The sequence below is a fragment of the Mastacembelus armatus genome, chromosome 10 (genome assembly GCF_900324485.2).
Source record: "Mastacembelus armatus chromosome 10, fMasArm1.2, whole genome shotgun sequence".
NCBI lineage: Eukaryota > Metazoa > Chordata > Actinopteri > Synbranchiformes > Mastacembelidae > Mastacembelus > Mastacembelus armatus.
Window position 1 is genome coordinate 15,413,412 of NC_046642.1, and position 27,761 is coordinate 15,441,172.

Below are 27,761 nucleotides of genomic sequence, written 5' to 3' on the forward strand. Positions count from 1 at the left end.
GGGATGGTTATCATTTGAAGGTAAAACTGGAGGCACTGCTGGGGGATTCAGATGAGTTTGCGGGGTACGGAGAGCACAGTGTACCTCCTCTGTCCCTGTGCAGCCTCCCATACAGGTCATAGCCTCTACTCTCCTCTTTCGCCCTGTGCCTCAGCCTCCTCAGGTACACCTGGTTCACAGCCAAGTGCAGAGAGCAGTGCACCTGTGGATACAGGAGGAGAGAATACAAAACACCTTACAAAACACCTTGCCCCTAGTTGTGGCACGAAGCCAAGGATGGAGCGCTGCGACACTGCACACAGTAACGCGCTTTCACTGCAGGCTTCAAACAAATGTTTTCACAAGCACTCTGAACAAATACTTCAAAGAATATTTTTTTTATTATCAAACATTACCAACACAAACAATAATAATCATCAAACAGCCAGCCGGTGCTTAACAAATCCACCAGTCACAGTTGGATAAAGCTTCCACCAAATAGAATAATCTAATTATAATGTTGCAGAAGGTTTTGTTAATAATACCCAAAGTGTAAAATAGTAGAAAATGTAGCTAAAATAAGCAAAAAAAAGATGTGTTATACAATAACTACAACAAAATTCCTAAAGGATTAGAGACAAAACAAAAATGCCCCATTGCTATAAAAGTCATGCATTAACAGCAGGGGAGTCATACCTCAACAATGATGTGCTTAGGTCTCATAGTATGACATTACTCAATAAATTAGCACCTAGTGCTTTGGCCATCTCAAAATTATGAGAAACAATTTCAGACCTTTCTAGATCAGAACTAAACAAGTATGTCCCTTTGTTAGAAAGAAACTATTGAAGAAAATCTAAAACTCCTTCAGTCCCCTCACTCTGAATCCATTGCTTCTATTATTCAGGGGGAGGTAGGGGTCATGCAGCAGCATGTGGATGTGTTGTGTGTGGTTGCTGTCCCAGAAGGGCTGCATTGATGCTTTTGAGAGGTCTAACCCTTTCTTTGTCCAGAGGAACCTCTCCCTTGACATGTAATATAACCCTTGGCAGAGACTTGTAGCGCAGGTGGCCCCCAGAACTGGATCCTTATTGGCTAGCTTTTAAAACAGACATGAATCCATTGTTGAGGCCTTTCTCCAGCCCGTGAGAAAAGTCCTGAGGTCAGCGTGAGACTGCAAATGCGTGCACGTCTGCCACCATGGCAACCAGATGTGAGGGGTGGCAGTCATGGTAACATATAATCCCTATTCTACAGCTGCATTCTAGTTGCACATGTGTTGCAAATTGGTGGCTAGTTCTTGCATATGTTAATTTATTAGTGCTGGGAGGCAGAAATGAATTTTGGGCAATAAACAAGCAAGAAAAGCAGTCATTTAAATATATATTGGTCACTAAGTGAATGAAATAATGAAATAAGATGTAAGAGCAGTTGACAAACCTCACACATAAAAGAAAAAGGAATATAAAACAATAACATCCTTAAAATGAAAAAAGTAAAAATATAAAACAAGGTTTTAAAAAGTCCATGACCACAGTGGGGTCCTGTGCAGATGAAAGAGAACTGTTGTCCTTTTAGTTTCCCATGTTGGTGGAGCAGTGAGAGAACAGACAGGAAGCTGGTGACCCTAACACCGTGCACCTATCCCCTTTCTCCCCAGATACCGCAGAACTGCAAAGTTATAGGTAGTTGACACAGTGTAGGTCAGCTATGGAAAAAGAAGCAGAGAAAGGTAGTGTAAGAACATAAGTGAAAAGAAATCTACAATACCTGATACTCTACTAATAAGAAAAAATTAGGATTAACTGCTATAACAGCTTCTGTAGTGGAGCATGTGAGTACAGCAATTGCTCCATTCGTCTGGCTGGAAAACCACCAGAGATTATGGCATTATTATGATGTTTGTGTCAGCTGAGAAAGAGGAACAGAGAGAACAGAGAGCAATAGTGCGAAAGTCATCAGTCATGGAGACTTGAGATTCTTCGCCACCTACACAGAGCGTCACTGAAGTCACATGAGCCATAACACTATTGTTGTGTCTAGAGCCAAATTGACTCTGGCTGAATCATATTCACTCACCAGAGCCAAGAGAGTGATGCCCGCACCGGCAAAGGCGGCAATGTAGAGGTCATTGGTCATTCGGTACTGAAAGGAGGAGATTTGCATTATTGGTTAGAATATGTCTATTCTCTGTCAGGCCAGTTGAAGAACATGACTACAGAGTCTGAAGTACTTTCCTGCTCCTTACCTCTCTGGTCTTGCAAACAATTGACAAGGACATGCCACAAGCTTTCCCTGGTACTGCATTCCATGGTAGGAGACCTGTTAAAATCAGGAATATCTAGAATCTATCAATTCTATCAACTGGCTACAAAGAGAAAGAGATTTAAATGAAAGCCTGGAATATTTTCCATTTTTCTTATTGTCCACAAATCCCACGAGAAAAGCAAAACCAAAAATTCAGACTTCCTTCTATTATTTGGGCTCTCAGCCCACTGTGGCTGTAAAACTTTAAAAACTAGTTGATATTTGTATTAGTAAAAAGGTCAAATAATTTCCTAAAACACCAGGGATACTACCGAAACAGTAAATAGTACATTTTGTTGGGGACCATTTTCAGCTGTGGATGAACATACATGTGATAAGCTAGTGAGTATTCACAGCAGTAGGAGGGTGTATGTGGGAGTGACTCAACAAGTACAGCACACATACTCATGGTAATTTTACCCACTGCAGCTATGTGGCTCATTAATGTGTTTCAAACACTTACTGGGCAACAGTGAAGGTCCAGGGCTCGGAGGAATGAGCTACATGAGCCTCGGGCTCTGACAGACAATACTTAATACAAAGATGAATCCTTTGTTAGTTTTTTGTGCTTTTGTGGGTTTTTTTTTGACAATAAGAAAAATCAGAACACAGGCTTCCATAAACAGTTCTTTTTCGTTGTTGTTACCAAATTGTCTTGCATCAACACAGAGCTGGTTGATACTTGCTGGTGTCTCAGTCAGAACATCGATGGTGTGGCAGGTGGCATCCATGTTGTAGAAGAAGTAGACAGGCAGGGCAGATAAGGCAAACACCAAAAGCCACAGCACAGCAAGTGCATATGTCAGCACAATAAACTGTACGAGGAATAAACAGAATAAACATTAGGGTGCATCATCATGATAAACTAATGCACATAAGCAAACTAAGAGAGTGTTTTATGAGCAGTGACTCACCCAGTAACTACATTTTCTGTTTTTCTGATTAGCTTTACTCATTATCTTACTGTTCTCCTCCTCTTCCAACCACTTAGTCCCCCCCCCCCCCCACACACACAACTGCTCAAACAAACACTGTATGCTTATCTTTGCATATCCCTGGAGGTTTTAAGTAACCTAAAGATTTTCAGCTCAGCACCCACCAGGGAGTGATATGTGTATTAATCCCATTCAATCTCTCCAATCCCCCTTTACTTGTCTCACTCTGGGCCCTCTCACCGAGGTACTGAGGCAGCGGCCACACATGGTGCTCCTGAACTCTCCAAAGGTTTGCTTGGCAGCGCTTGTGGTGTAGAAGCCCTCAGCCAACAGTACAATGCAGTAGAGGAAGAAAAAGGAGGCCAAACCATAGATGACATACTGGAAATATTGAATGCTGAAAAGGAAAAGCAAAAAGAGCAATTAAAACGCAGACTTACACAGCAAGCGTAACCAGTCTAAATATACACACACAACCTGAGGAATTTAACGGGAAAGTCAAAAATGTGTCATTCTAATGACGGAAATGCTAAAATTTCAGACTTACATGTATGCAAGTGTGATGTAGTCCTCAAGGTTACGGGCAAAGTAAGTCTCGATGAGCCTCTCCGTCTCTGTGAGTGCCTGGTGCCCACAACCACAGAAAAGGGCAATGCCAGAAAAACAGAGCAGTGTGGCGACCAGGGAGCAGTATGGCACCCCACCCAAACAGCGCATACAGCAGTCATAGAAACCTGTTCATCAGGACGCAGGACAATGTAAGCCTGAATGCATTCTTATCTGATGTTATGTGACAGACGACACAGGAGATATACGCTGCACAATACATACCTGCTTTCCTATTTTTATTTTTCCCACTCGGTTAATACAGACATGTTACAACCTGTTTAAGAATAGGTTCACCCTAATTATGAAGAATATCACACTGTGTTTATCAATATTATTTGCATTTCATGTGCATCCACAACAACTTAAAATATGTTTCAGCACTAATCAGATACTGTCAGAGGTTTTCAAAGAGACACTTTGATGGAAAGTAGTTCCCATGAGAAAAATGGACAGTAAGGTCAGTGGAATATCGAAAGTAGCAGGAACTCTGTCATTTTTGACTGTAAACACCAGGCAGAAATCTCCAGGCATGAATATCTCAAAACATGTAAAACCAATACTACTATCTGCCTACCTAACTAACAATAAAGTTAAGATTTTAAGAAAACCAAACCAATCGTCAAAGGATATTTGTTAATGCTAGTTTGTCACAGTTGATCGAACTGCAGCTGCAAACGCTTCAGTTTGCCTGGTAAAGCTGTGCATCCTCCCTAGTAGTTATATGCTGTTTGAATGGATGCCAAGGGCCAAGGGCACTGGGATGTGTCTGCTCCGACCCCCCAGCTCACACCCCGACTCCATTCACCACCCAGCATGGAGTGTGTGAGAAAAGAGGGAGGACGATGAGGAGAGACAAAGAGAAAGATAGAGAGAGGCTGCTTTTGTGACTGCAGAGACAACAGTCTTTGTCCCACGGCGTCATGGGGGTACAAGGGCCACCAATGTCAGGCAAACAAAGGCCAGAGGCACCTCTATGCTTGACACACATGACACACACTCATAGGCTTCCTTCTGGTGAGAGACAGGAACAAGAAAGCGACAGTGGGGGCTGTCTGTGTTGGAAAAGAATGGAAAAGCAAACCTATAAACAAACAATGCATCTGTGTGCATGCGTGCCATGACATGCTAGCGTGCGTGCATCCACACAGACAGGCACAAAGGGAGAAGACAGACCCATGTTGGTACCACTACAGTAAACACAGATGGCAGGAGGGGCAAATAGACAGCTCCTTAACTGAACACATCTACATGGCCGTGTTGCCCGACTGTGGCACAGCCAAACCGTAATCCATAGGATCATACAAACACACACAGATCACACACACACACACACACACACACACACAAATCTTTTTTTTTTAACCCTCTCTAACAAACATTAACCCGAATGCGTTCAGCTGGGCCAATTAACTAATTCATGACATCAGCAAGCCGAGCCAACAGCTGAGGCAGTCCGACACAGAGTGTGTGCCTCACATCGAAACACAGGCCCAGCTGGGGTAAAAAGAAAATAAAATACAAAGCCGAGGCCCATGTTCGTCTGTTTAAAAATTGAGAAAGATTGCGACCGAAAGCAAATGCGACAAGGCTCCTTTGAAAGTAGCGGTGCCATCTCAACCATGAAATAAATCCCATAATATGAGTGGAGCATCAACCTGTGAGTACCTGACCTCTAAACTAAAAAAAAGAAAAGAAAACACTTAACCTCTGATGTCCTCTCATATGTATATTCATATCACGCAAACTAAAATGCAGATTTGATAATAAGAAGCATTTTATTTTCTAAATGTCAATAAAAGTGGACTGGAGCGGCTGGAGTTAGGCTACTCACCCATGTCTAGAAAGCTGCGGTCAAGACTTGTTGGCTGCTGCAGTTGCTGCCTGCTCTCAGCTGGTCCGCTGATGATATGCGCAACTTGTCTTCGGGCCCCGTATATCAGTCTCAACTCGCTTTCTGTTCCCCCAACAATGGACAGACTGGCTAATGACCGCTAGTGCAAAAAGAAACAATGTCGCTTTTCAATGAACTTCAAGAAGGAGAATAATAAGGAGGAGGCCAAGATTTTTTTTTTTTTTTTTTTTTTACGTTTGTAGAAATTTACTTGGCTCAATCCAGACACTTATTTGCATATAGAGAGAAATACAGAAAAGGAGAGTCCCCCCCCCCCAATGAAAAACAAAATTAAACTAAACTAAACTTTTGTTCTTCTGTGAGAGGACCACCCAACCCTAGGTCTTACAGTCCTTGGTTTTGCAAAGGCCTTTGTTTAATAAGCCCAACCTGGCAACATTAAGGGCTTGATGAATAAAACCACGTGAAATGGCTCATGAAACATGCAGAAAGGGACTGATGAGCTGGTGTACCTATATTTGAACAGTGAACAAATTAACTTTAAGACACAGCATTAACATAAGCATGGAGACAGGTAGGTGGTCTACAGATTTGTCTACTGGGCCTATTTAGGTCTTGTTTCTTTATAAAATCAAGCTTAAAGTGGCATTAACAGACCCTAAATAAAACCAATTAGTATTTATTTAGTATTTTAATTAGTGTGTTTAATTAGTATTTTAATTAGACTGGATTGTTATGTTATTTGGGATCATAAACCCACTAAAATGTATCTCAGAAATAATGCCAGCTGGTTCCTTTGTCCAGGTCACCTCATGCAGCCTCATAACCCACCATCAAATGCTTAACTTGAGTCAAATGAATTTGATTCAAATGAAATGTGCTGTGAGTGGAGCGGAGCAGCAGGGAAACATCACTGATCTCAGGCGACCTGACTGTGGCAGAGTGAGAGACTGTCCTCTGATTCATCTCCGCCCTCTGGCCCAAACCCAGAAATAAAGAGCCAGATTTGGCTTTGCCTGCATCCAGTAGATGGCAGGCTTTCTCCTGCCACAGCATTTGTGCAGCAGAAGGCTCACAGTTATATCCCATAATGCTATTTATTTTTTAGAAAAAAGACAGTTTATTGGCAAAGTCTCTCTAAGCATGATTCTGTAAATACCCTCTTATAAAATTGTTAGACTTTGTCTCAACAAAAAGTATTTTTTTTCATAAACAATAGGTCTGATTGAATAATATGTTCATGTTCTGATCCAATGGAATATGTAATTTCCTGTGTAAAGCTGCTACTTTGATTTGTAATTTTGTTATATGGCCTTTTATTTCCTTTCAGTTCATGTACTTCTCACAGTACAACCCTATTAGATTATTTATTTTTGGTCTTGTAGCTCAGAAATCCTCAGAGACACACCACTCATGTTATACAAGACTTGTTCTCCACTAACCAGGTTGTTGTACATTGTGTTGTACAGGCTATGACTCTTGGCTTCCCTCCTTTCCTCTAACACTTGAAAGGATGAGCCAATAGTTTATTATGGTACCATAAAGATATATATATATATATATTTTGGTAAACACTAACAAATAGCCCACCCTTTTTGTGTCACTGTGTTCACAGATTTGTAAACACATTTTGCTCTGACTCATTCATATTTTATGCTTCACTTAACCTGGTTTGATATCTCAATTGTTCCCCAGCTCACTAATATATCAGTAACAGATGAGAGGAACTGCCTTTTGCAAAGATTTCTTTGAGCACAGTGTGATTCCACTCTGAACATCTGTCATCAAAACAACAAGCCTGTTGGACTGCATGTTGCAAAGCAGTAGGTTTTCTGTCCTTTTGGGTGTGTTCCAGCACTGGAAACGGCGCTATCAGGTAACAGTTATGAGGCGGTGACTTGAGATGGTGGTATGTCTTCTCTCTCACCTGTCCACAGCTGCTCTGTAGCTGTTGCGGGTGCCTCGAGTGCTTCTTGAAAGACTTTCATCACCTCCCCATCACAGGAACATTAAACCCTTTTGTGTATCTAAACACTTTAGACTATCCATCACTCACAATGGGAAATCTGAGAAATGCCCGATCAACTTAGAAGACCATTAACTCAGTCTTACTCTGACCACAGGGGTAACAAAGAGCAATCCCTAAAGATAATGATTGTAATGTGTATATTTTAGTAATGTCTTACTGATATGATAGCTAACACCTGTGTAAAATTATGTGGTTACAGATTAAGTTTCTTTTTTAAGTCTCTGCTGGTAACTTGAAACACATCACTTATCAGATCATATTTTATAGACTTCCTTAAGTTTACAGGTATCTTGAGCCATTTTATGATAAACTTTATTTCCACTAAATTTTCAGGTTGACAAATGTTTGAGTGCAGAGTATATCAGAATAAACGTATCGTATTGATCATTAAAATGCAAAAAACCTTTGACAAATATTCATAGTACATTTACTTTACAGGCTGAGTTCAACCTTGTCATGTGATGATTAAACTCAGTGCTTGATTTATTCTGTTAATCATCAGAGTAATATTTGTCTTTGAGCCTGAGTGGAATGTCATTGTCCTCAATGTGCCCCCTCTTGTTCTGTTGGAGATTTCTCCTCTGTTTCAGGTATAAAATGGTGGTCACCAGAAGCAAACATGTGGATGCCAGCATCATACCCAGGCCTACTAACAGTGTCATTTGAGCAAATCCAGGGTTTTCTATCTCGCAGATGGGGGACCTTAAGGGCTTCTGAACTAAGTCAGGTGTCCCTGTCCAGGTGGGCGCCCTGTCCAAATGGCATGGCTCCATGCTGTCATTGACCAACAAATTAACCCAGACTGTGGTATAAAGTGGAGTTGGTTTCCCATGATCTCTGACCACAATGAACAGGTGATGCATTCCCTTGTCCTTCTGTAGGAGTTGCCGACCTAAGGTGATGTTCCCTGATCTTGAATCCACCTGGAAGGGGCTGCTGTTTTGCACTGGCTCTGGTGCCACAACAGTGTATGTGATTTCTGAATTCATCCCTGAGTCCTCGTCGATGGCATAGACCTTTGTTACCATGGTGCCTGCCACTGTTGTTGGAGAGACAGTCAGGCATGAGAAGTTGCTCCTGGGAAGGACCACTTTTGGCTGGTTGTCATTGATGTCCTCCACAAAGATTGTTACCCTGGCAGTGGAAATCAAAGCAGCTGGATGCCCATGATCGCTGGCCAGCAGGTAGAGTTCATAGTGGTCCTTTGTCTCGCGATCCAACTTGGTAGTGGAGAGAAGTGTCCCCTGGGTGTTATCCACAACAAAAGGTCCACTGCTGTTTACAACATTCAACTCTGTGTTCCCATTCTCCCCTTCATCTGGGTCTGTCACCCTTACCCTCCCCACCGGAGTGGATGGTGGTACATTTTCAGGGATGAAAAAGATAAAGTGAGGTGTTAGAAAAACAGGTGCATTGTCATTCTGGTCCAGAACACAAATGGATACTGTAGCCATGGACTCCAAGGGAGGAGAGCCACTATCTTGTGCAAACACAGTCAGTTTGTGTCTACCCTGCTGTTCCCTATCTAGAGAGGCAGATACAGACAGTTGACCTGTCACAGGGTCAATGCTAAAGATGGGAGATGTCTGTTTGTCCAGCCTGTAGGTCACTCGGCCATTAGATCCGCTGTCTGCATCTGAAGCCGAGACCTGCACCAGTGACATTCCTGGCTGGTTGTTTTCTTCCACCTCCAGCTGGTAGTGAGACTGGAAAAAATGTGGGGGATTATCATTGACATCTGCCACCATCACTCTGATGACATGCCTGGAAGGAATGATCATAGACCCTTCAGCTGATCTGCTTTGCACTACCACAGATATATGATGTTCCTTTTTCATCTCATAGTCTAGCGGCTTTGATGTGGAAAGCAGATATTTACCATTCTGTGGGCTTAAAGTGAAAGGCACTTCACCCTCAATGGCAAGAGATGAGCCTTTTAAGCTGCTGTCACCCTCAAGCTCTAAAACAGCTAAGACAGTGGGGGTCTGGTTCTCTTGTAACACAACAGTTTGGTTTTGATGCTCTGCTATGAACCCGATCTTGATCGTCAGCTCTTGGTTTGCCTTGGGGAGCACGGATACAGTTACCTGAGTGTCTGCTGGGGGGCAGTGATGGCTGCTAGCTAACACTTTCAACACCAGCTCCTCGTAGTTGTCATTTTGGAGGTCCTGCGTTAGTCTGATGTACCCAGTGAGGCTGTCAAGGCTAAAGAGCTTCTTGGCTCGCTCAGAGACTTTGGGACTGAGTGAGTAAATGATGGCAGCGTTCAGGCCTGAATCTGGGTCTGTGGCTCTGACCTGAGCAACCAGTGTATTCTTCGGGGAGTCTCCGGGGATAGTGACACTATGAGGGCTGTCAGAACTAAAGCTTGGACAGTTGTCATTAACATCTGTCACTGTGATGATTAAAGTTGCTGTAGCACTTAAAGGATTTGTGCCACAGTCGCTGGCCACCAGTGCCATTTGATACTGGTCCTGAGCTTCCCTGTCGAGAGCTGTTTGCACAATCAGCATGATGAAAGCGCCGTCTTCTTTGACTTTTAAACTGAAAACTCCATCAGAATCTTCTAGGTGGTATTGCAGCTCTCCATTATTACCAGCATCCCTGTCCTGAGCCTGGACATCCAATAAGAAGCTACTCCCCACATTCACGTCCTCAGACAGTCTCAAGTGTATTTCATTGTTTTCAAAAAGCGGTGCATTGTCATTGATGTCTTCTATGATCACAGGAAACTGTATGAGGTCTCCTGAGGGCCCCACGACAGCATTGTGTAGAATAATGCATTCCTGAGCTTTTGTTTCCTTGGGGCAAAGGGCCTCGCGATCCATTTTTTGCTCAGTGGTGTAGACGTTCCCTGTGATTTTGTCCATCCACAGATACTCCTGGGTGAGGAGCTGGTATGGAGAGGGAAACTTTTTTCCAAGTGACCCAACCAGAGTACCAGGCTTTTGTTCCTCTGGGATAGAAAACTGGACAGAGCCACATATGATCTGCCTGAGATGGACCACAAGCAACAGATTCTGATGGGAAAAGAAACAAGCTATGAATAATATTTAATTTAACTCAATATTTTTAAAAACTACCAGCATTTTTTGTTTTTATTTTGGTTGCAATTTGACAGCTTTATCATTGCACTTTCACACGTCATGAGTATGGAGGTTCCCAGGCACTGATAAGGTTTGAACATCATGGCTCAACGAGTTATTTTAAAAGCAGTCAAGTGTACACTGAAGGTAACATGATGCCCCACAATTACCTACAACCAATTACACTAATGTACAAACAACACCAATAAAAAGCCAACAGTAAAGAATGCATTTGGTGTGACAAAACAATCACATCTACAGGTATTTCGGTACTTTCACAAACATTTTAGCCCATTTTCTTTAATCTTTAGAAGTTTCTGAATTACATTGATGTAATCCAAAACTCTTCAGTGCCTCTCCAGGTGATCTAGCAAATACTCACAATGCTTGTATGTAGGCCTATTTTTTTCTTTTTTAAGATACCATTAAATAATGATTTTCAGTTACCTTTTACTCATTAGAAAACATATAAATTGTAATTAGATACCACAAGAATGGAGAGTTCCTTTTGACTCACTGACCTGCAGTAGTCCAGCCCAGTTCATATTATCAATAGTCCCAAGGCCCATTTGCTCTCACACATGTTACCAAAGTTCCCCGGCAGCAAGTGAACACCAAAGACAGAAACGGCACCCTAAACCTGCACAGCTGAGGGCGTAATCCAGTACACGCCCCTCCCACAGCATTTACCTTGCGTGTCAAACTGATGCACATCAGTTGATGATAATGTGTGTCAACGCTGGGGCCAAGTCAGGGAACAACAGGTTTACCTGCAAGAGCTGAATGCATGGTATTGTAATGACATATGCCTTACCAAAACAAAAAAATCTGAAACAAAACAAGATAAAATAAAAAAATGTTCAGCTGATCTTTAAGGTATGTACACATCATGCCTCTAAACATAACAGGGCAGAAGGAATGTGCCGGTAGTGATGTGTTAACACACCTGTTTTTATTGGCACATCTGCCACCTGTTCTTCATAATGTTTTTATAGTCTCTGAATCATTTTCCCCTCATATTTGTCTTCTGGTACATTGTAAGTTTGCAGCTTCTTAGTAGACTACATAAACTCATTCAGGGTTTCCCTACCTCAGACAGCTGCTTACTACAATATTTCTTTCACAAATATAGCATTCCAATAAAATATACAATACACCACCCTGGAAAATGCTCCAGTGTGTTGTGTGATACTTAAGTCGTTATATTTTGCTGATAATAATATTAGACCCGACTTCTGTATTTCTCTTAAACATACACTAACAATTGCATAGTATGGCACAGCTGCCCCGTGTGTGTAGAAATTATACATGACTCGCTTCTATCGACGGTGCACGGTACTTCACCACCCAGCAGAATAATGGTATTAAAAAATATTTTCTTTTTAAAACGCAGAAAGTTTTAACTTACTGCACCCAGAGTCAGGAACTTACTTATAAACCTCTTTATTTACAAAATGCGTAAATAAAATAAAATATCTGGCTAAATGTTTTTTATTTGAAGATGATACGACCAGACTGCACAGTGTGGTAGAGCCCACATTAATCCCCATCATAGCTTTTATTCTCCAATATAAAGATTCACCTAAACTCTCTAAAGGCCTCTGTAAAATCATATTATAGCCTGCTGATGTACCAAAAACATGTTGAATCTCCCATGAATACTAAAAAGTAAATGATTTTTTTTTAAGTCTACACAAACTTTTTAAAATTTTTTTTTTAATTTGAAAGCGTGGAAACAAACAAACAAACAAACTGTAATACTCAACCGGACGTAACAGACATAACCGTGTTTCTGTGTCATTTTGCGTGTGGTTTTCCTCTTAACTTTCCGCCCTCTTGTTTCCACTTACAGTAGACCTCTGAGGCTTTTCTGCAAAGCTGATTGGCTGCTGCGACCCGCTAGGGCTTTATAATGAAACTGTCGCCCTGCTCGTCAGCTTGAAACCACACTGAACCAGACACGCGGCTACAGTACCTGGTGCTGTTTTATTTCACTGCTCCAGCATGTCCTCAGACATTACCAACGGTGAGTCCAACAACTTACTTGAAGTATTAGTTTTAAATGACGATAAAAAGGGGCTGTAATATGTTTGCCCTTTTAAAGTTCCGGACCTAATCCATTATCGATATTTCATTATATTATATACCCAGGCTGAGAGATAAAGTTGTTTTATCTGTCACGCAGCTTGATCTGCTTTAATTTCACATCTTTTAACTCCTGTTTACTATTTGTTGGGATTTTTACATAAGTCGCATGGTAAATATATATGTTTATTTATATTGATAGAACTTTCTCCCATTTAAAAAACCATCATTAATTCTTTAAGGCTGTATTCTTTCAGGTCTTTGCTAATTGTGAATGGACATACTTTTCTTTTCTCATTTTGCTACTCATATGGCCTCCTGTGTCTCATACTGTTAAAGTGGTGTCATGTTCCAGTTAGACTAATAAAATGACTTGAGATAAAATGTTGTGCAAACTGAGGTGTGTTGATCCGCTACTGCATTTGTTATTTTATGACTCTGCGTTTATTCAAGAAATGGCCCAAAGTGTTGTTTTATAGCAGTCCAAAGCTAGGAATGAGATTTAGAACGTACCATTTTTGTATCACAGTTTGCCAAGCAGGTATTTTACAGGCTGTTTGCTGTTTTATATACCTTATGGGCTGTTGGGTTTATTTTCACTCATACAGTTATCTGACACAGCCCACTGACATAAACTTCAGCTGCAGGTTTTGGCTGTTAGCTTCTATTTAATTTCATTCTCACCCACAGTGTATTCGTAATAAGTTCACAGAAAATGTCATAGACCATTAAGAGATGAGATTTAAATATCCTGAACTTAACTGGGGCTTTAACATGTTATCTGAAATCAATATATATTTTTATTTTATATCAGTGTTTTGCTACAGTTGTGCTTTCTGAAAACACATAATATATGATCTTTGCATTTTCTTTCAGTGATGTAATGTGATTCATTTTCCAACGACTCTCACATTTTCCACAGACTTGGAGCTCGAGCTGGGTGAGTTGCTGCAGGAATTCCAGGATGTGGTGGAGGAGCTGAAGGCCCCCACTCAAAGCAAACCTCATGCTTACCAGCACGTACTGCAGGAAGCCAAAAGTCGCACGGGGCAGGGGGATGACAGCGGAGTTGATGACTCCGATTATAGTGAGTAACAAAACCATCACCCTGGAGCAATGTTAGTGTGATTAAGATAATGTTTGCTTAATGTACAAAGCATAGTGAAGGAATGACATTATTTAGTGCATTACTTGCTGGTGAGTAAGGCTGTATGAAGGCCCCATGGGTGCTGGTTGAGCCCCTTTATCAGCCCAAACAACTGCAGCTTGACACTTTCAATTTGCATGAAATTAGTGGTACAAGAGGACACATCCCTGTACACTTCTATTAAAATGGCTATTTTGCTCAAGACAATAGCTGTGTACTGGAATGAACTGCATTTGTGGATAACCCATCTTTTCTAATTGCCTGCTTCTTATTTTGTGCTGCTGTGTGTTTGTCAATGGTTACAAGATAAAAGAAAAAAAAAAAGTGTTTTTTTTTTTTTTTTGTTTTGTTTTTTTTGCTCCCATGTGTCATCATTATTGAAAGCATTTTGGCGCCCTAACGTTTCAACAGGCAAGCAGCTTTCAATAGCTGACACTTGGGAGTCGCTAACAGTGAATAGGCGTTTACCTTCGCTTTGCTGCATGTTCTTATTATTACGTGCAAAGTTGTTGTCATTGTTTGCTTGTCGATCATTTGCGTGGGCTGGCTTTTTCTGTTGTTTTTTGTTTGTTATCTCCACTCACTCCTTCCTCACCTCCCTATCCACCCCGCAGGCAGCGAAGCTTCTTTGGGAAACAGTTTGAACACCAGCGAGGAGGAGCTTCACACAGCAGGCATAATGCATGCATCAAAAGGTACCTCCATCTGGATAGCAGTCATTCTTACAGCGATCACTATCATTTTTTCCTCTGATCACTATCGCAGACACACAAAAACCCATCTACATTAGGCTCTGAGCTGGTTTGTTTTTACACAGCAATGGCCCTGCCACTATGACATCTCAGCCCCAGGCTTTCAGAATCTCCTGCATGGAGAGGGGGAGTAGTGGGTGGTAATGGTAAGAGTGGCTCAGGTGTGTGCAAATGAATGAGAACTGTTGAATTTACTTGCATGCAGATGCACAGACTACTGTTAAATCTCAATGGAGGAGAACAACAAGGTTACCAGGAGGTGCTATTCACTCTGTGTTTATTAGGAATACCTTAAGATATTTACAACACCACACTGGCGGGAGCCATCAAACCGTCAAGGTTTTATAGCTCTTAAGTTCAGCTTTATCTCAGAAGCAGATGATGTAGAAAAGAAGCTGAAAATACTTTTGCAAATCCTAAAGCAGTTTGGTTCATATGTAATTCTGAGACTAAGATTAGTTTTCAGCTTTTGGTCCAAGGGAAATACCACTGAGCTGCATTTCTCCATGAAAAAAAAAAAAAAAAAAGTTCCATTGCTGTTTTTTTTCTCTATATATTCATCCCTTTTCTGTCTGTCCTCTTTCTGCAGCCAAGCTGGGAGACACAAGGGAACTTGAAAATTTTATCGACATGTTGGACCGGGAACTTGCTGGTGCGTGTTTAAGAGAACTACACACTGTCTATCACTCGTTTTAGTTTTTTATTTATTTATTTATTTTGCACTTAAGCAGACAAGCTGGCAGAGTGTCAGGGTGGCAGCGATACTGACAGGTTCCATGTTTTGTTACATGTTAAAAAAACAGAGTGTGAAGTAGGAGTCACTTTTCTACCACCCCCCTCACTGCCATTTATCTCTGAGCACCTCTCCAGTGTAAATGCCATGTCTGCGGACTCTGCTGGACTATCTACATGCCCTTTAGTGATAATAGCATACTTGACTACATGAGCATCATGAGCCTGCTCTCAGTATTAAAGCAGTAGTGTTTTAGAGGCCGTTGAACCCATGTTCCCACACACAAACACAAACCGCGAAGAACAAAACATGCATCCTCTGCTATCAGTGGTCTCAACATAAAATATTACAAACTCCTACCGTATATTTATAAAGCTCACTTTTAAAATTGCTGCACGTTTGTGTGTGTTAATATGCCTGTGTGCTTTTTCTCTTATTCCTGCTCCTGAGCTTTTGTATTTTTTCTCTCTCCCTTTCTTGCAGAGATGTGAACAGAGAAAGAAAATAAGCCACATAAAAAGGGGGAGAGAAGCAGGCCCGGGGCGACATAGCTGGCTACTGCTGAGCTGACTTGCAGATCTACACCAGAGCAGATCCAAGGGAGAAAATGCTTCCCTGGCTGCTCCAGGGGAAAAGGTTACCATCAGAAATTAAAAAAGGCCACTTAAGTCCAAAATGCAGGAACACCATTAGACCCCATGGCAACGGCCTGTCCAGGCGGCAAGATGACGGCCCTGCAGTGTCAGATCCAAGATGTGCGACGTATTCCCGAAAGCAGTCAAAGCTTCCATCTGTCGGGTGTTTGAGAAAACACTGCCTAGAGTATAGAAAGCCTGTTTATGCTACATTTGAAATTCCCATAAGTACAATGCCAGTAAAGGGCACTAAATCATTAATACTATTTTCTTTAAGGAGGTTGATCTTTTGTCTAGTTCAACATCACAGATGGCACTTTAATTTTAAACTAATTTCATATTCAGGGGGTTCAAATCTGCGGTGTAATGTCATTTATATACTGGTTCCAGTGTACAGTACTTGTTAATATTCATTTTTATATAACTTGTATAGATGAATGCACATATGAATAAAGCCGAATTTGGATTCTCTTTGTACTACATTTCTTCTGTATTTCTATATTTTTTACCAAACACACACAATAGTCACTTTTCTAAAAAAACAAAAAAAAATTGAGAGTACTGACAACAAATTATATTCAGTGTGACTGCACCTTCACCATCACCTAATTGACTGTTGCTAGTGACACACCACATGTCTCAGGAGACCTTCTTTGTTTGTGTCTCTGCTTCCTGTATGTCTCTACTGGTTCTGATTTTGGGTTTCACTTCTGTAAGCAAATCAGGAAGCCAGCAAATTTAGCACAGGCACCATGTGAAGGTGGCTTATGAAGGAAATGCGTCAGTTGTGTTGGGAGAAACCGAGCTCATTTAGACTTTGTGCTGTAATTCTCCTGCTGGGGCTTTGTCTGTATAACTTGTTCCTTTAAATACAAGCTTTGAACCAATGGAAGGAAATTGTTCTGCTTTGTTTTAGTCCTCTTTAAAAGAACAGTGCTGTGACTTTTCCATCATGGTGTTTATATAGAGCTGTCATCAAACTGTAGTATGGGTCTACCTTGGGTCATGCAGTTACAGATGATTCTCCTCCCTGCATGGCTTAGAGAAGCAGACAAGGGCAAGGTGAATGTTGTGGTTGTAAAGTGGGATTTTTCACTTGTGACTTGTGATATTGCACTGACTGACATCACTGACTGACATCAGCAGTATAATCCAGCTGAAGTATGCAAAATTATTTTTACTCTGCTCAAAAAAGAGGAGATTGAGAAAGGAACTACACCCGACAGTCAACAGTCTTTGACATATTCAGAGCTTATTGTAACCACTTGTGAGGCTCTGGCTTCAGGGTGATTAAACTGAGGGAAAGGTTTTTCTTTTTTTGGAAACTGAAATGTCAAGGCTTGGCAGTTTATTGAATTGTTATTGTGTTCTCCTTAAAAATCCCCAGAGAACCGGTTGACACGACCCGTCATCCATACCACTGGCCCTGGTGATAAATTATGGATCGACTAGTTGGGTGGACCTGCTTTTTGACATCATGTCATTGGCAGTGGCTAAAGAAAGGGAAGCTGGACATTTAAGATACTACTCGTTGTCTGTTTATGTCTCATTAAAACACACTTTGTTAAGAAAGTTCAGCTCTGCTCTGAGCGTTAGCCAACTATTTAACCCTGCTGACTGGAATGAATTCTTCTGCTGGTCTGGGGAGAAAGGGAGAGAAGAGTATAATGGTGACAGGAAATATGCTGAAAATTTGACATTAGCTACTGTAAAGCAAAGAGGAATAATCAGAGCAGAAAGACACAAAAAAGAGAAAATGAAAGTGTTCAAACAATAGAGAAATACACATGGTTGATGCAGAGTAACCTGCTCCCCCTTTGTTGTCTGTTCCACTTAGAAAAAGGCGAGAATGACTGATTGAGGCCACAGTTGTTCAGGATAGTAACAAACAAAGTTGGCTTCTACATGATGGAACTTCCCTGAAACGAAGGGCACATCCTGTTTTCATAGACTGAAGGCGAGGAACTGCAGAAATGCAGGAAATGTGACGGTGTAGTGCAGATGAAACTGAAAAGGCTTTTGATTAGAATTCTCACTTTGTTTTTCCTATAATAGTTTTATGTTTGACATCTGCAGCTCTCTATCTGGTCTCTTACTTGACATTGCTTCCACATTTATCTGCTTTAATCTACCTTGTCATTTTATTATACAAGAAATGTCACTGGCAGCTAATTATGCTGTGTGATTTTTATTAGATTGCTCTTCAGTGGGATCTGATGTAATAGATCAGTTTGTCTTATGGGAACACCTCCCCATTGTTTATCGGCTAATTACTATGAGACCAGTGTTTGATTGGCAGCAAACCAAAGTAAGAGGCCACTATGTCGAGCAGTCGCCTTGTTTAGATAACAGACAGAGTAAATGATGAATGAGCTGAGTTCATTAGCTGATAAATTAAAATGAATTGATGTCACAATGAGACAGTCAGTGGTCTTGAAGAGGCGATGAAGACATAATAAATATCATGTTGTAGCCCTCATGGCCATCACCTATAGACTCAGGCATCTTGGTAATAAATGTCACAAAGACTTAAAATCTCTACACACAATGCTGGTTTGTTTTAAGCAAGTTAGCAAACTAATGAAGATGTAATTGAGTATAGCAGAAAGGAGACACTTGTTATTATCAGACAATGAGTAAATGAAGCAGCGATATGGCCTGTGCACTGAGGCTATCATGGCCAAGATGAGTGCAGCATGCAGAGCACGCAGTCTTCTGTCATCTGCTTGATGAGAGACTGGAGCAACTCCTCTCCCCAGAGAGCTCCACAAATGGTCCCGGCTAACAACGGTCTCCTAAGGAATTAGCTGGCTCAACTACCAACACGCACACACACACGCACGCACACTAAATTGTCAGATTCTTACATAACCGAGGCCAGTCCAGGAGCCCAGATCAAGGACTCAGATCACTGCTTTGTTATTCTTGCACGACTCACAAAAGGCAGAATGAGGAGGACTTGGTGGTGTGCTTTGAAACAGTATCCCTCATATGACACAATATTTCTCATATGACATCACTTCAAATACTGTAAAACAAATGTTCAATTATTTCGATATTGTGACATAACAGTATATGCTGACTTAATCTGTAGAAGCTGGTAGCTGGTAGCATGTCTCTAGGGATGCCAGTGCTGGTCAGTCCATTTAACTTCATTCAGACTACAATACCTCAACAGGACAATCACAGATATTTATTGTGCCAAAAAATATAAATACTAATGACATTGGTGAGCCCTGAGTTTTCTTCTAGCCCTTCTAGTTTGTAGTTTTGAGTAAAATGTTGACAACAACGATTTTTTCTGTAATGATTGACATAAAGTTTGGTACATGTTCAGGTATATGTTCCCCCACTGTTACAAAGGCTAAACATCACCAGCATTGTTAATGTCAAACCTGTCAAAGCCCCTCAGCGCAGCCTCACAGAGCCTCTACCATGGCTGTGCCCTTAGTCTTGTTTTTAACACGCTACATTTTACTGATATTTGTATATCTTTATGATGCAAAATCTGCATTTTGTGTGTAGGTTAACTTATATTTGAGCATCTTCGCCTGCTTTTCTGCTGTATTCACAGAAATTGCTGATGTAAAGAAACCTTTCACAATATCAGAGTTTGGGTTTTAAAGATGAAATTGATCTATAATACAATACTAAGCTCACTCATGAGAAAAAAAACTACCCCCTCATTTAAAACTCATTACATTGGTGGAAACAATTTATGGCTTCTTTGGATTTTTGTGGTTTCTGTCACGTAAATCTAAGTCTCCACCAATAGGAGGTCTGGTAGACTATGGACAGGAAACTGGTGTAATTCCTTTCAGAGGAGTTCATTCCCAAAGAATGTGACTCATCCAGTCTTCTCCGGGCTTCAAATGAGCCATTACCTCACTGCTGACTGGGGATTTCTTGACTCCACTTCATCCTTCCTCTTTCATCTCAGACAGGCAATTTACTTGAATTATTTTCTGAAACTTGAGCAAACAATACAAAACATTTCAAAGTGTTGAAGTATTGTATTATTCCATTTAATTATTATTGGGAACCCATATTTGACATAGCATACAAATTAAATGCTAGTTATAAATTGAACGATGGAGAGAAAAGGGAATAGAAACAGTCTGTGAGGAGATGTGGATACATGAATGGAAGTGACAGCAAACAGAGTTTTAGCAAATGCCATGGGCTACCTAGTGGGCAGGAAAAACTGTGCTCTTTATTGCAATGTAGCAAGCCAGTAAGCTGTCAGTTTCCCAAGCAGGCAACAGTGCCTCTTAGCAGCTGTGAAAATATTTCCATTGTGTTAGTAGTTTCAGTAGATCAAATGTGGACAATTTTTAAGATCCAAGTCAGCTTTAGAGTTGCCTGTAGTGCTTTGCTGCTGAGTTCTTCTCAGATGTTCTGACGTCTTTATATGATCCATCCATCCATCTATCCATCAACTACCACTTATCCTGGTACATCCAGGGTCTGGAGAGGGGGATTGGGGGAATGGAGCCAATCCAAGGTGACATTTGGTGAGAGGTGGACAGATCACCAGTATATCGCAGGGCTGACGCTTAGAGACAAACAGTCACATTCACATTCACACCCATGAACAATTTAGAGTCACTAATCGGCAGAACCCTAACCTGCATACTTCTGGACTGTGTGAGGAAGAATAGAAAACCCGAACCAATATGGGGAGAACATTCAAACTCCACACAGAAAGGTCCTGGTGTCAAACAGAATTCAATCCCAGAACCATCTTGCTGTATCTTCTAAAAGAATTTTGTAAAGGTATTATGAGGTCATATGTTTATTACATTTTGTTTATGTATTAGCAATATTGAGATCTTTTTGGGATAAAAAAAAATCCCAAACATCTATGCAATTTTTAGCAAAGTTGAAGAATTCACTGCAAAGGACATTTGTGCCTCTTGGGGCAAAATAGTCTTAACTTCAAAGGATGTTTCCAGTTTTACAGAAAAAATTGCTTGAAAGTAAGTTCAGATATTGAAGTGAAACTCACAGTGTATTTGATGTGGAAGCCTGGTACTGTGGATTAGGACTAAAGAATTGGTGCCACTGAATGTCGACGTAATGTGATCTAAGTGATCAGAATCTTCAGGTCCTCTGGGAGTCCTCTAGAATATGTAGCAGAACAGCACAGGCCGACAAGTTCAGACACCAGAAGTCCACTGACGCAACCTTCCTCTGCCATCAGTAACCCACATCTGAAAAAGGCATTAGTGGACTGCCATCTGATGGTGAACTCCAGCTGATGCAATGTAGAGATAGCACCAGGCCTGGCCGCAGCTGTTGGGAAAAGACTTTGCAAAATAGCTCTGAATCTGCAAGATAATGCCGTGAATGATGACAGCAGTTAGAGCAGAAATGAAACATCCTTGAAGTTATGAATTTTCCATGAAACTTTTCTCCCATCCAGCCTTCACAACTGGACCAACAAGTAGGAAAAAATTTGCCGTTGAACAGCACCTTGTGGTAACAGGGTTTTCTGGACAGGAGACACGATAGATGCTTTGCTGAGGCTTACGATGTGCTTGTTGCCTGCTGTTGTTACTTCCCTCACACACCCTGTGAGTTGTACAGGCTCTAGCCTCAGCAACCTCAGTGGTATCTCTGGGCCATCCATCTTACAGAGGGCAGATCATTATGTAGTCGACAGGCAGCTTTAGGCTGGGGGCAGGTGGGACTGCTTGTACTAGATGAACTATAGGCTGCTACTGTTCTTTACTGTACCTCCATAAAAACCAAACCAGCCCCATTTACTGTTGAATAGTACATTGCACTTGAGCTCGTTTCATTCTTGCAATGCTACCACAGTAGGTTGCACCCGAAGCTGCGTGCTGGTGTCATTTTATCTTTTTTTTAATTTTTGTCCAACAAAGCCCATTAAAAGACCAAAAACAGCACTGAATTTATCTTGCTAACAAGTACTGTCTGTGTAGCCACAGCTTGTAGCTTATGCCTCTGTGCTTCGGAACTCCAGCCAATCATCCAATAACCATTAAAACCACATAAAGCCATACTATTGGGTGTCATTCTAGTTTATTCTGACACAACTGTGTTTCTGTGGACAGTAACTCCAGGTTGGACAGGCATTACTGAATAAGCTGGGGACCGTGGCTCCTTGCTTTGCAAGTTTGATGAGCTGTGAGGAAAAACCTACACTGTCAGTATTTATTTCAATTAAAGAACATGTCACCCAGTGCACCAGTCTGGCACTTTTGTTTGTGTTTTTAATAGTTTTTGGATGAATGCAATAGCACGGATGCGTATGCTACATCTGGCTGTGGCGTCACAGGACATACTTGTTAGCAGGATAGATTCATTGTTTGGTTTGATCTGTTTGTGGGATTTGTTGATAATAAATACAAAAGATAAAACATGTCAGCCTTATCCTCTAATGCAAAGGTGTATGTTTTTTCGGAGAAATAGAGCTCTCAAATACAGTTATTGGAGAGATGCTCCCATTCATTGTGATGCTCTCTGTATAATCATTTTGTAGTATGAAAAATATCCAAAATTCAATTATCAGCACCAAATGTCTTGGTCTCACACTTACTGAAAATGGATGCCATGTTCTGTATTCATGAGAACCACAATAAGATACAGAAAGAATAGATATTTTATTTTGACTACTTCAGTTTGTGTGATTATAAATACATTCTATGGACATAAACATAGAAGTGACAGGGCACCTTTAGGAATCTGTACAATGACACTGAGATAACAGAGATTCATCATGATGTATTTGGGCGATTTCAGTTCTAGTTCCTAGAAAGAAAAAAAAAACTGTTACAGTCTCTGGATTTGATGGTACCAAAAAAGCTCCTGTGCATGTTAGGAAAACATGAAAAATATGCCAACGACTTGTCTAATGCTCTGTGGATGCAAAACAAAATTGTCGAGTGTCTTTTTCACATGGAAATAATAGATTATTGATGTTTTGACAAAATGCAGTATGATTTCCCTTTGGAGAAAAACAGGCTGTTTAAATTTAAAGTACAAGAGTTTAGATTCAGCAACTGGTTCCACTCTACTTCCCAATTAGTAATGTTCATTAGCTCCATCATCAGCAGAGAAACACAGTAACACCAGAAAATTAGACCTTAAATGAGTATTGCAGACAATGACACATAAAGAGGAGAGAAGAAAGAGAAAATGCAAGTCATGTCTGTGTGAGACAGAGGTAGCGCTACTCAGATTACATTTAGTATGAGCGAGGATAAAAAAAAAAACAAGAAGAAGACAGAGGAGCAAAGACAAACGAGACATGGGAAGAGAGAAATGAGGGCGAGAAAGAGGGTGAGAGGAAATATAGGTTACAACATGTTCTCTGCGGTAGAAATAAAATTGTCAATATCTGCACACACATACTGCACACACACACCTGCAGCTCTCTCCCAGCGGGTGGCACTGTGTAATTTGGCACATCCATTTCCTCGGCTGGGTTTGTCTTCAGTGCTGTTGAGGCAGTCACAAACCCCACTGGTGTATTCTAGCCAATCCTTGAATGATGTCACTTTCGAACCACACTCGCCAAACTGCAAACAAAACTTGACTGCGCAAAAGTGTCTTGCTCATCACTGTCCCATTTTTTTAACTTGTTGGTGAATCTTTTCTACTGAAGTTTGGATTCATTTTATTGAGCCTTTAGGTGTCTGATTGCAGAAGGAGTTTGACCCGTTTTCTCCCAGTGTACTGCACCACTGCAGTTTCCATGGCCTTTCCCTTTGGTCTGACACTTAATTATGTGGCTCTTCACACAGCCATGTATCCCAAACCCTGTCCCTAAGGCCACCAGGTCTGCTCCTGCCAATACTCAGTGACATCTGCTCTGCTTTACCAGCATATGGGAAAATTACATAGCAAAAAAAACAAGTTGCCCTCCCATGACATTTCTTCCCTTTGATAGTTCACTCTAAACTCCACCACCAATTTTAGTACTGTGCCACTTTGTGTATGTGCCTTGGAGTCAGTGGAAACTGACCTCATAGCACTGCGGATGGATCAGACAAGGGGGCAGTTGACTTTGATTTTTTTGATGTCCTGTTTTAAAGAGTCAGTTCACCCAAATTAAAAATAAATTATAACTTTTAGGGGCACCAGCTAGATGCCATGCCTCTCTTAGGTCTTCGTAAATACATTGGAAATTATTTTTAAACCTACATTGATTTATTGATTCTGAGTCACACAACACTGACATATCATCACCTTAAGTCTTCACCATCACCTTTAAGTTAATATAGCAAACTAGCTAGCAAACAGTTGCTTATTTATACATCCACTAGACACAGAGCGACATTAGATGTCACATGGAATTGTGTTTCAGTCTAGGGTTCTCCTTTAAGGTTATAGCTCCCCACCAACTACTTAGGGATGTATCTGACTCATTAGCTGTTAAATGCACCGGTGTGTTCACCAGCTAGTCTTTTGCTGTGTCTGTCTATGGCTGTTTGGTGTTGGGCAGGTAATATACAATGGGGTTTTAGAGCATTTTTGCTTAGAAGCTGCATGAGACCTATAATAGTAAACCAGAACATCAAAGTTGCAAGTCTTGAAACCAAAACAAAGCGCTGAAAGATGTTAAATAAAGCTCAGGCGGATCAGAATATGAGGTTGTGCCTCTCGTGTGTATGTCCTTAATTGTTGCATTGTTTGTAAAAACACTGATTACTGCAGCTTTCAAGAAGTTATCAGCAACCTGAGCTTTTCTTAAAAAATATATTACTATTACTCTGAATAAACAGACCTAACTGTGAACAGATGCCGTTACAACTACTTTCTACTAAAGAATAGTTCCTGCAAAACAGTTAAGCTGAGATATGTGCTCTGTTAATTATTAGGAGAAACAAGGACATTTTTTTTTTTTGGAAATAGATGTCACATTTTCCTTTAAATGCCACATTTCAGTGCAGCTCAAATGAAATTCCTTTCACTTCTCTTGTGTTGGGGTGGTAGCAGAAATCTCAGTGTTCCAAACATTGCAAAGTAAAATGAAAAATTTCTGCATGGTCAGAAGCCACAATAGGTAAAGTAAAAAATATGTTTTTAAATAAGTTGGGTGAATCAACCCTTTAAGGAAACGCTCTAATGTGAAAGGTTTACATCCATTTTGCAGTCAGGAGTATTTGAAAAAATATCTTTACTCATTAAAATGCCATCATTTTATGCCAGAAAACAAGGTTCTTCTGATGTTATTGCCACTGAAACAATTTTGACTTTTTGCATAGTCTACCACTTACATAAGCACAAGCACGGAGACATTATCATACTTTGTATGTTCTCCAAGTAGAAGCCAACTGCTTATTCCTGTAGTGGCTGCAGCTCAGTTGAACACGGTGGCTGATTAGGAGGTGAGTCCCATATAAGGCAGGATGAACACAAATAAGATGACTCATATAGATCAGTCTCCAAGCAATTTCCCTCAAATAACCCCTTCTCTCTTTCTGCCACTGGCAGGATCAGTGATGAGCTGGCCAGACTGTGCTTCTTGCTCTGCTGCATCTCCAATCATTAAATACCAGGGGAAGCTGTAATGGAATACTACTTAAAAATGCTGAGATCCGTGTGCATAAAGTGTCATAAAGAATTGCAACACTGATCTAGGATTACTGGTCCTGTCACATTACTGCACTTCGCTGTAACGCAGGAGACAATCACTGCTATGCCAAGGTAATTAATGAAAATTGCCAGTTTTCCTCACAGAATCAATATCTCTAGTTCTCTCCCCGAGAATAATATATAATAGGATGCAATGTGAGTACATCAAGGCAATCTTTTCACAATCTCCCATTGCTGCAACGCTACTTTGCATGAATTACAGTAAAATCTGGAGTTATACTCGCAGATAGGCCCCAAGCTGTTAGCCTGTTTTTCTCAAAGGTTTCAGCAAGAGAAAAAGAGAGAGGGAGGAGAAGGAGGAGGAGAGAGAGAGGAAAAAGGGAGGTAGAGAGGAAGTCCTGGGGGGAGACTTGCACTTGCTGTAAGAATATTTCTTTTTTAACTCATTCAAAATGGAAATAATAAAACATCATAAAAGTGAGAAAAATAACTTTGATCAAGAGAGGAAAAAAAGTTTAGTGAAACTTTATATTTTTCTTTTTTTACAGTTTTAATTTGGCACATGGCACAATCAGCATGTATGCATCTGGTATACATAAATAAATATTAAATATTTTATACATAAATATACATATAGAGCTCTTACAAAGACACCTAGAGCTGTCTTGGCTTGGGGTGTTTCAAATGACAACAACAATACATGGAAATTATTTGTGTTGGTGCTTTTCAGTCTGAACAATGTTTCAATTGTTTTGCAAATGGGAGCGATATCTCTATAGAAGCCCTATACATATATGTATGTATGCCCATATTTATATATATATTCAAAGAAATACAAGTGTGCACTGATGTAGGTTTATTCAGTGCAAACAGGCCACTGTCTGCTGTTGAAGAGAAACTCTTACAAAGTCGATGGAATCATGTCAGTTAGTTCAGTTGAATCTTTAGCTATTTTTTTTCTCTTACACGTAAAATAATAGATTTATTTTGTAATCTTTAAGTAAAATTAGACATATATAATTTTAAAAATAACAAAAGTGCTATTTCGCAAAGACAGACACCCAGGGACGCAGCAGAAACACTACTGGTGGTGAACCAAAATCAACAACATGAGAAAATACTCAGCCCCCAACCCCACCCACCCCCCAAAACCACATTATACATCCTACAAACAAAAAAACAGGTGCACGGACACACACACACGCACGCACACACGCACGCACGCACGCACGCACGCACACACACACACACACACACACACACACACACACACATACATATTCTCACACGTTCACTGTCTTACACACAGACTCACTTACTCACCACTCTTGCATTTGCAAGTTCTGACAATGTGTCTCTTCCTTTATCTCAGCCTCTTGGCCTCTTGAACATACTTGCACACAAGGAACTGGAGTCATTTTCACATGCACACAAACACACAGGTGCTCTAAGCAGCATGTGTACGTGCACACTTTGTGAAGATAATATCAGATAGCTTAACAGATAAATTGGCTGTAAAAGATGCACTTTTTTCTTAACAAAACAATCACAGTAACATAGTATTTATCTCTGCCTTCTCATCTCCCAGCAAGAGCTGTCCCAGACAAATCATGTCTATATAAGCTAAAAAAAAAAACAAAAAAAAACAATAACACCATTTGTGTAGCTGTTGTGTTGCTATGCATCAAAAACAACCAAAAAAAAAAATGAGTGGCCAAAAATGGGTTTAAAATCTCTACATCTGCATATCCTCTAGATTCCCATCCTGGATTCAGTCTCTCATCTTTGAGTCTCATCTGCTTGTAACACACTCCACTTGGTATAGTCTCAGGGAATAGAAATAATGACCAAAACGAACAAGCTTTGTAAGGCATTGAAACATAAAACAAAACCAAGAAGCAATTAAAAACATTTCGCGAAAATTGACGTAGAGGCCATTGTTCTAGATGTGTCTCCCGCAGGAGGAAGGGATGGGAAATAAAAAGCACTTCTCTTTGTTTTTGTTATGAATTCAAGAAAAAAAAGTGTTGATATCTCCCCAGTCT

At 40.6% G+C, this 27,761-nt stretch overlaps 3 protein-coding genes across 3 annotated transcripts; 1 reads left to right on the top strand and 2 right to left on the bottom strand.

Annotated features, from left to right (window-relative positions):
• Positions 1–413: 413 nt before the first annotated feature.
• plp1a (proteolipid protein 1a) lies at positions 414–5,785 on the bottom strand. The gene is made up of 7 exons (XM_026330093.1): positions 5,662–5,785; positions 3,769–3,955; positions 3,462–3,618; positions 2,933–3,101; positions 2,228–2,301; positions 2,059–2,124; positions 414–1,687 (listed from the first exon to the last, which is right to left on the bottom strand). The coding sequence occupies exons 1-7, from the start codon at positions 5,663–5,665 to the stop codon at positions 1,607–1,609; spliced, it is 738 nt and encodes a 245-aa protein (XP_026185878.1). The 5' UTR covers positions 5,666–5,785; the 3' UTR covers positions 414–1,606.
• Positions 5,786–8,202: 2,417 nt separating this feature from the next.
• pcdh20l (protocadherin 20-like) lies at positions 8,203–11,366 on the bottom strand. Its single transcript, XM_026330092.1, has 2 exons — positions 11,319–11,366; positions 8,203–10,731 (listed from the first exon to the last, which is right to left on the bottom strand). The coding sequence occupies exons 1-2, from the start codon at positions 11,364–11,366 to the stop codon at positions 8,203–8,205; spliced, it is 2,577 nt and encodes an 858-aa protein (XP_026185877.1).
• A 1,300-nt stretch (positions 11,367–12,666) lies between these two features.
• On the top strand, positions 12,667–16,631 carry LOC113144221 (regulator of cell cycle RGCC). The gene is made up of 5 exons (XM_026330095.1): positions 12,667–12,823; positions 13,805–13,969; positions 14,644–14,724; positions 15,371–15,433; positions 15,998–16,631. The coding sequence occupies exons 1-5, from the start codon at positions 12,802–12,804 to the stop codon at positions 16,003–16,005; spliced, it is 339 nt and encodes a 112-aa protein (XP_026185880.1). The 5' UTR covers positions 12,667–12,801; the 3' UTR covers positions 16,006–16,631.
• The last annotated feature ends 11,130 nt before the right edge of the window (positions 16,632–27,761 follow it).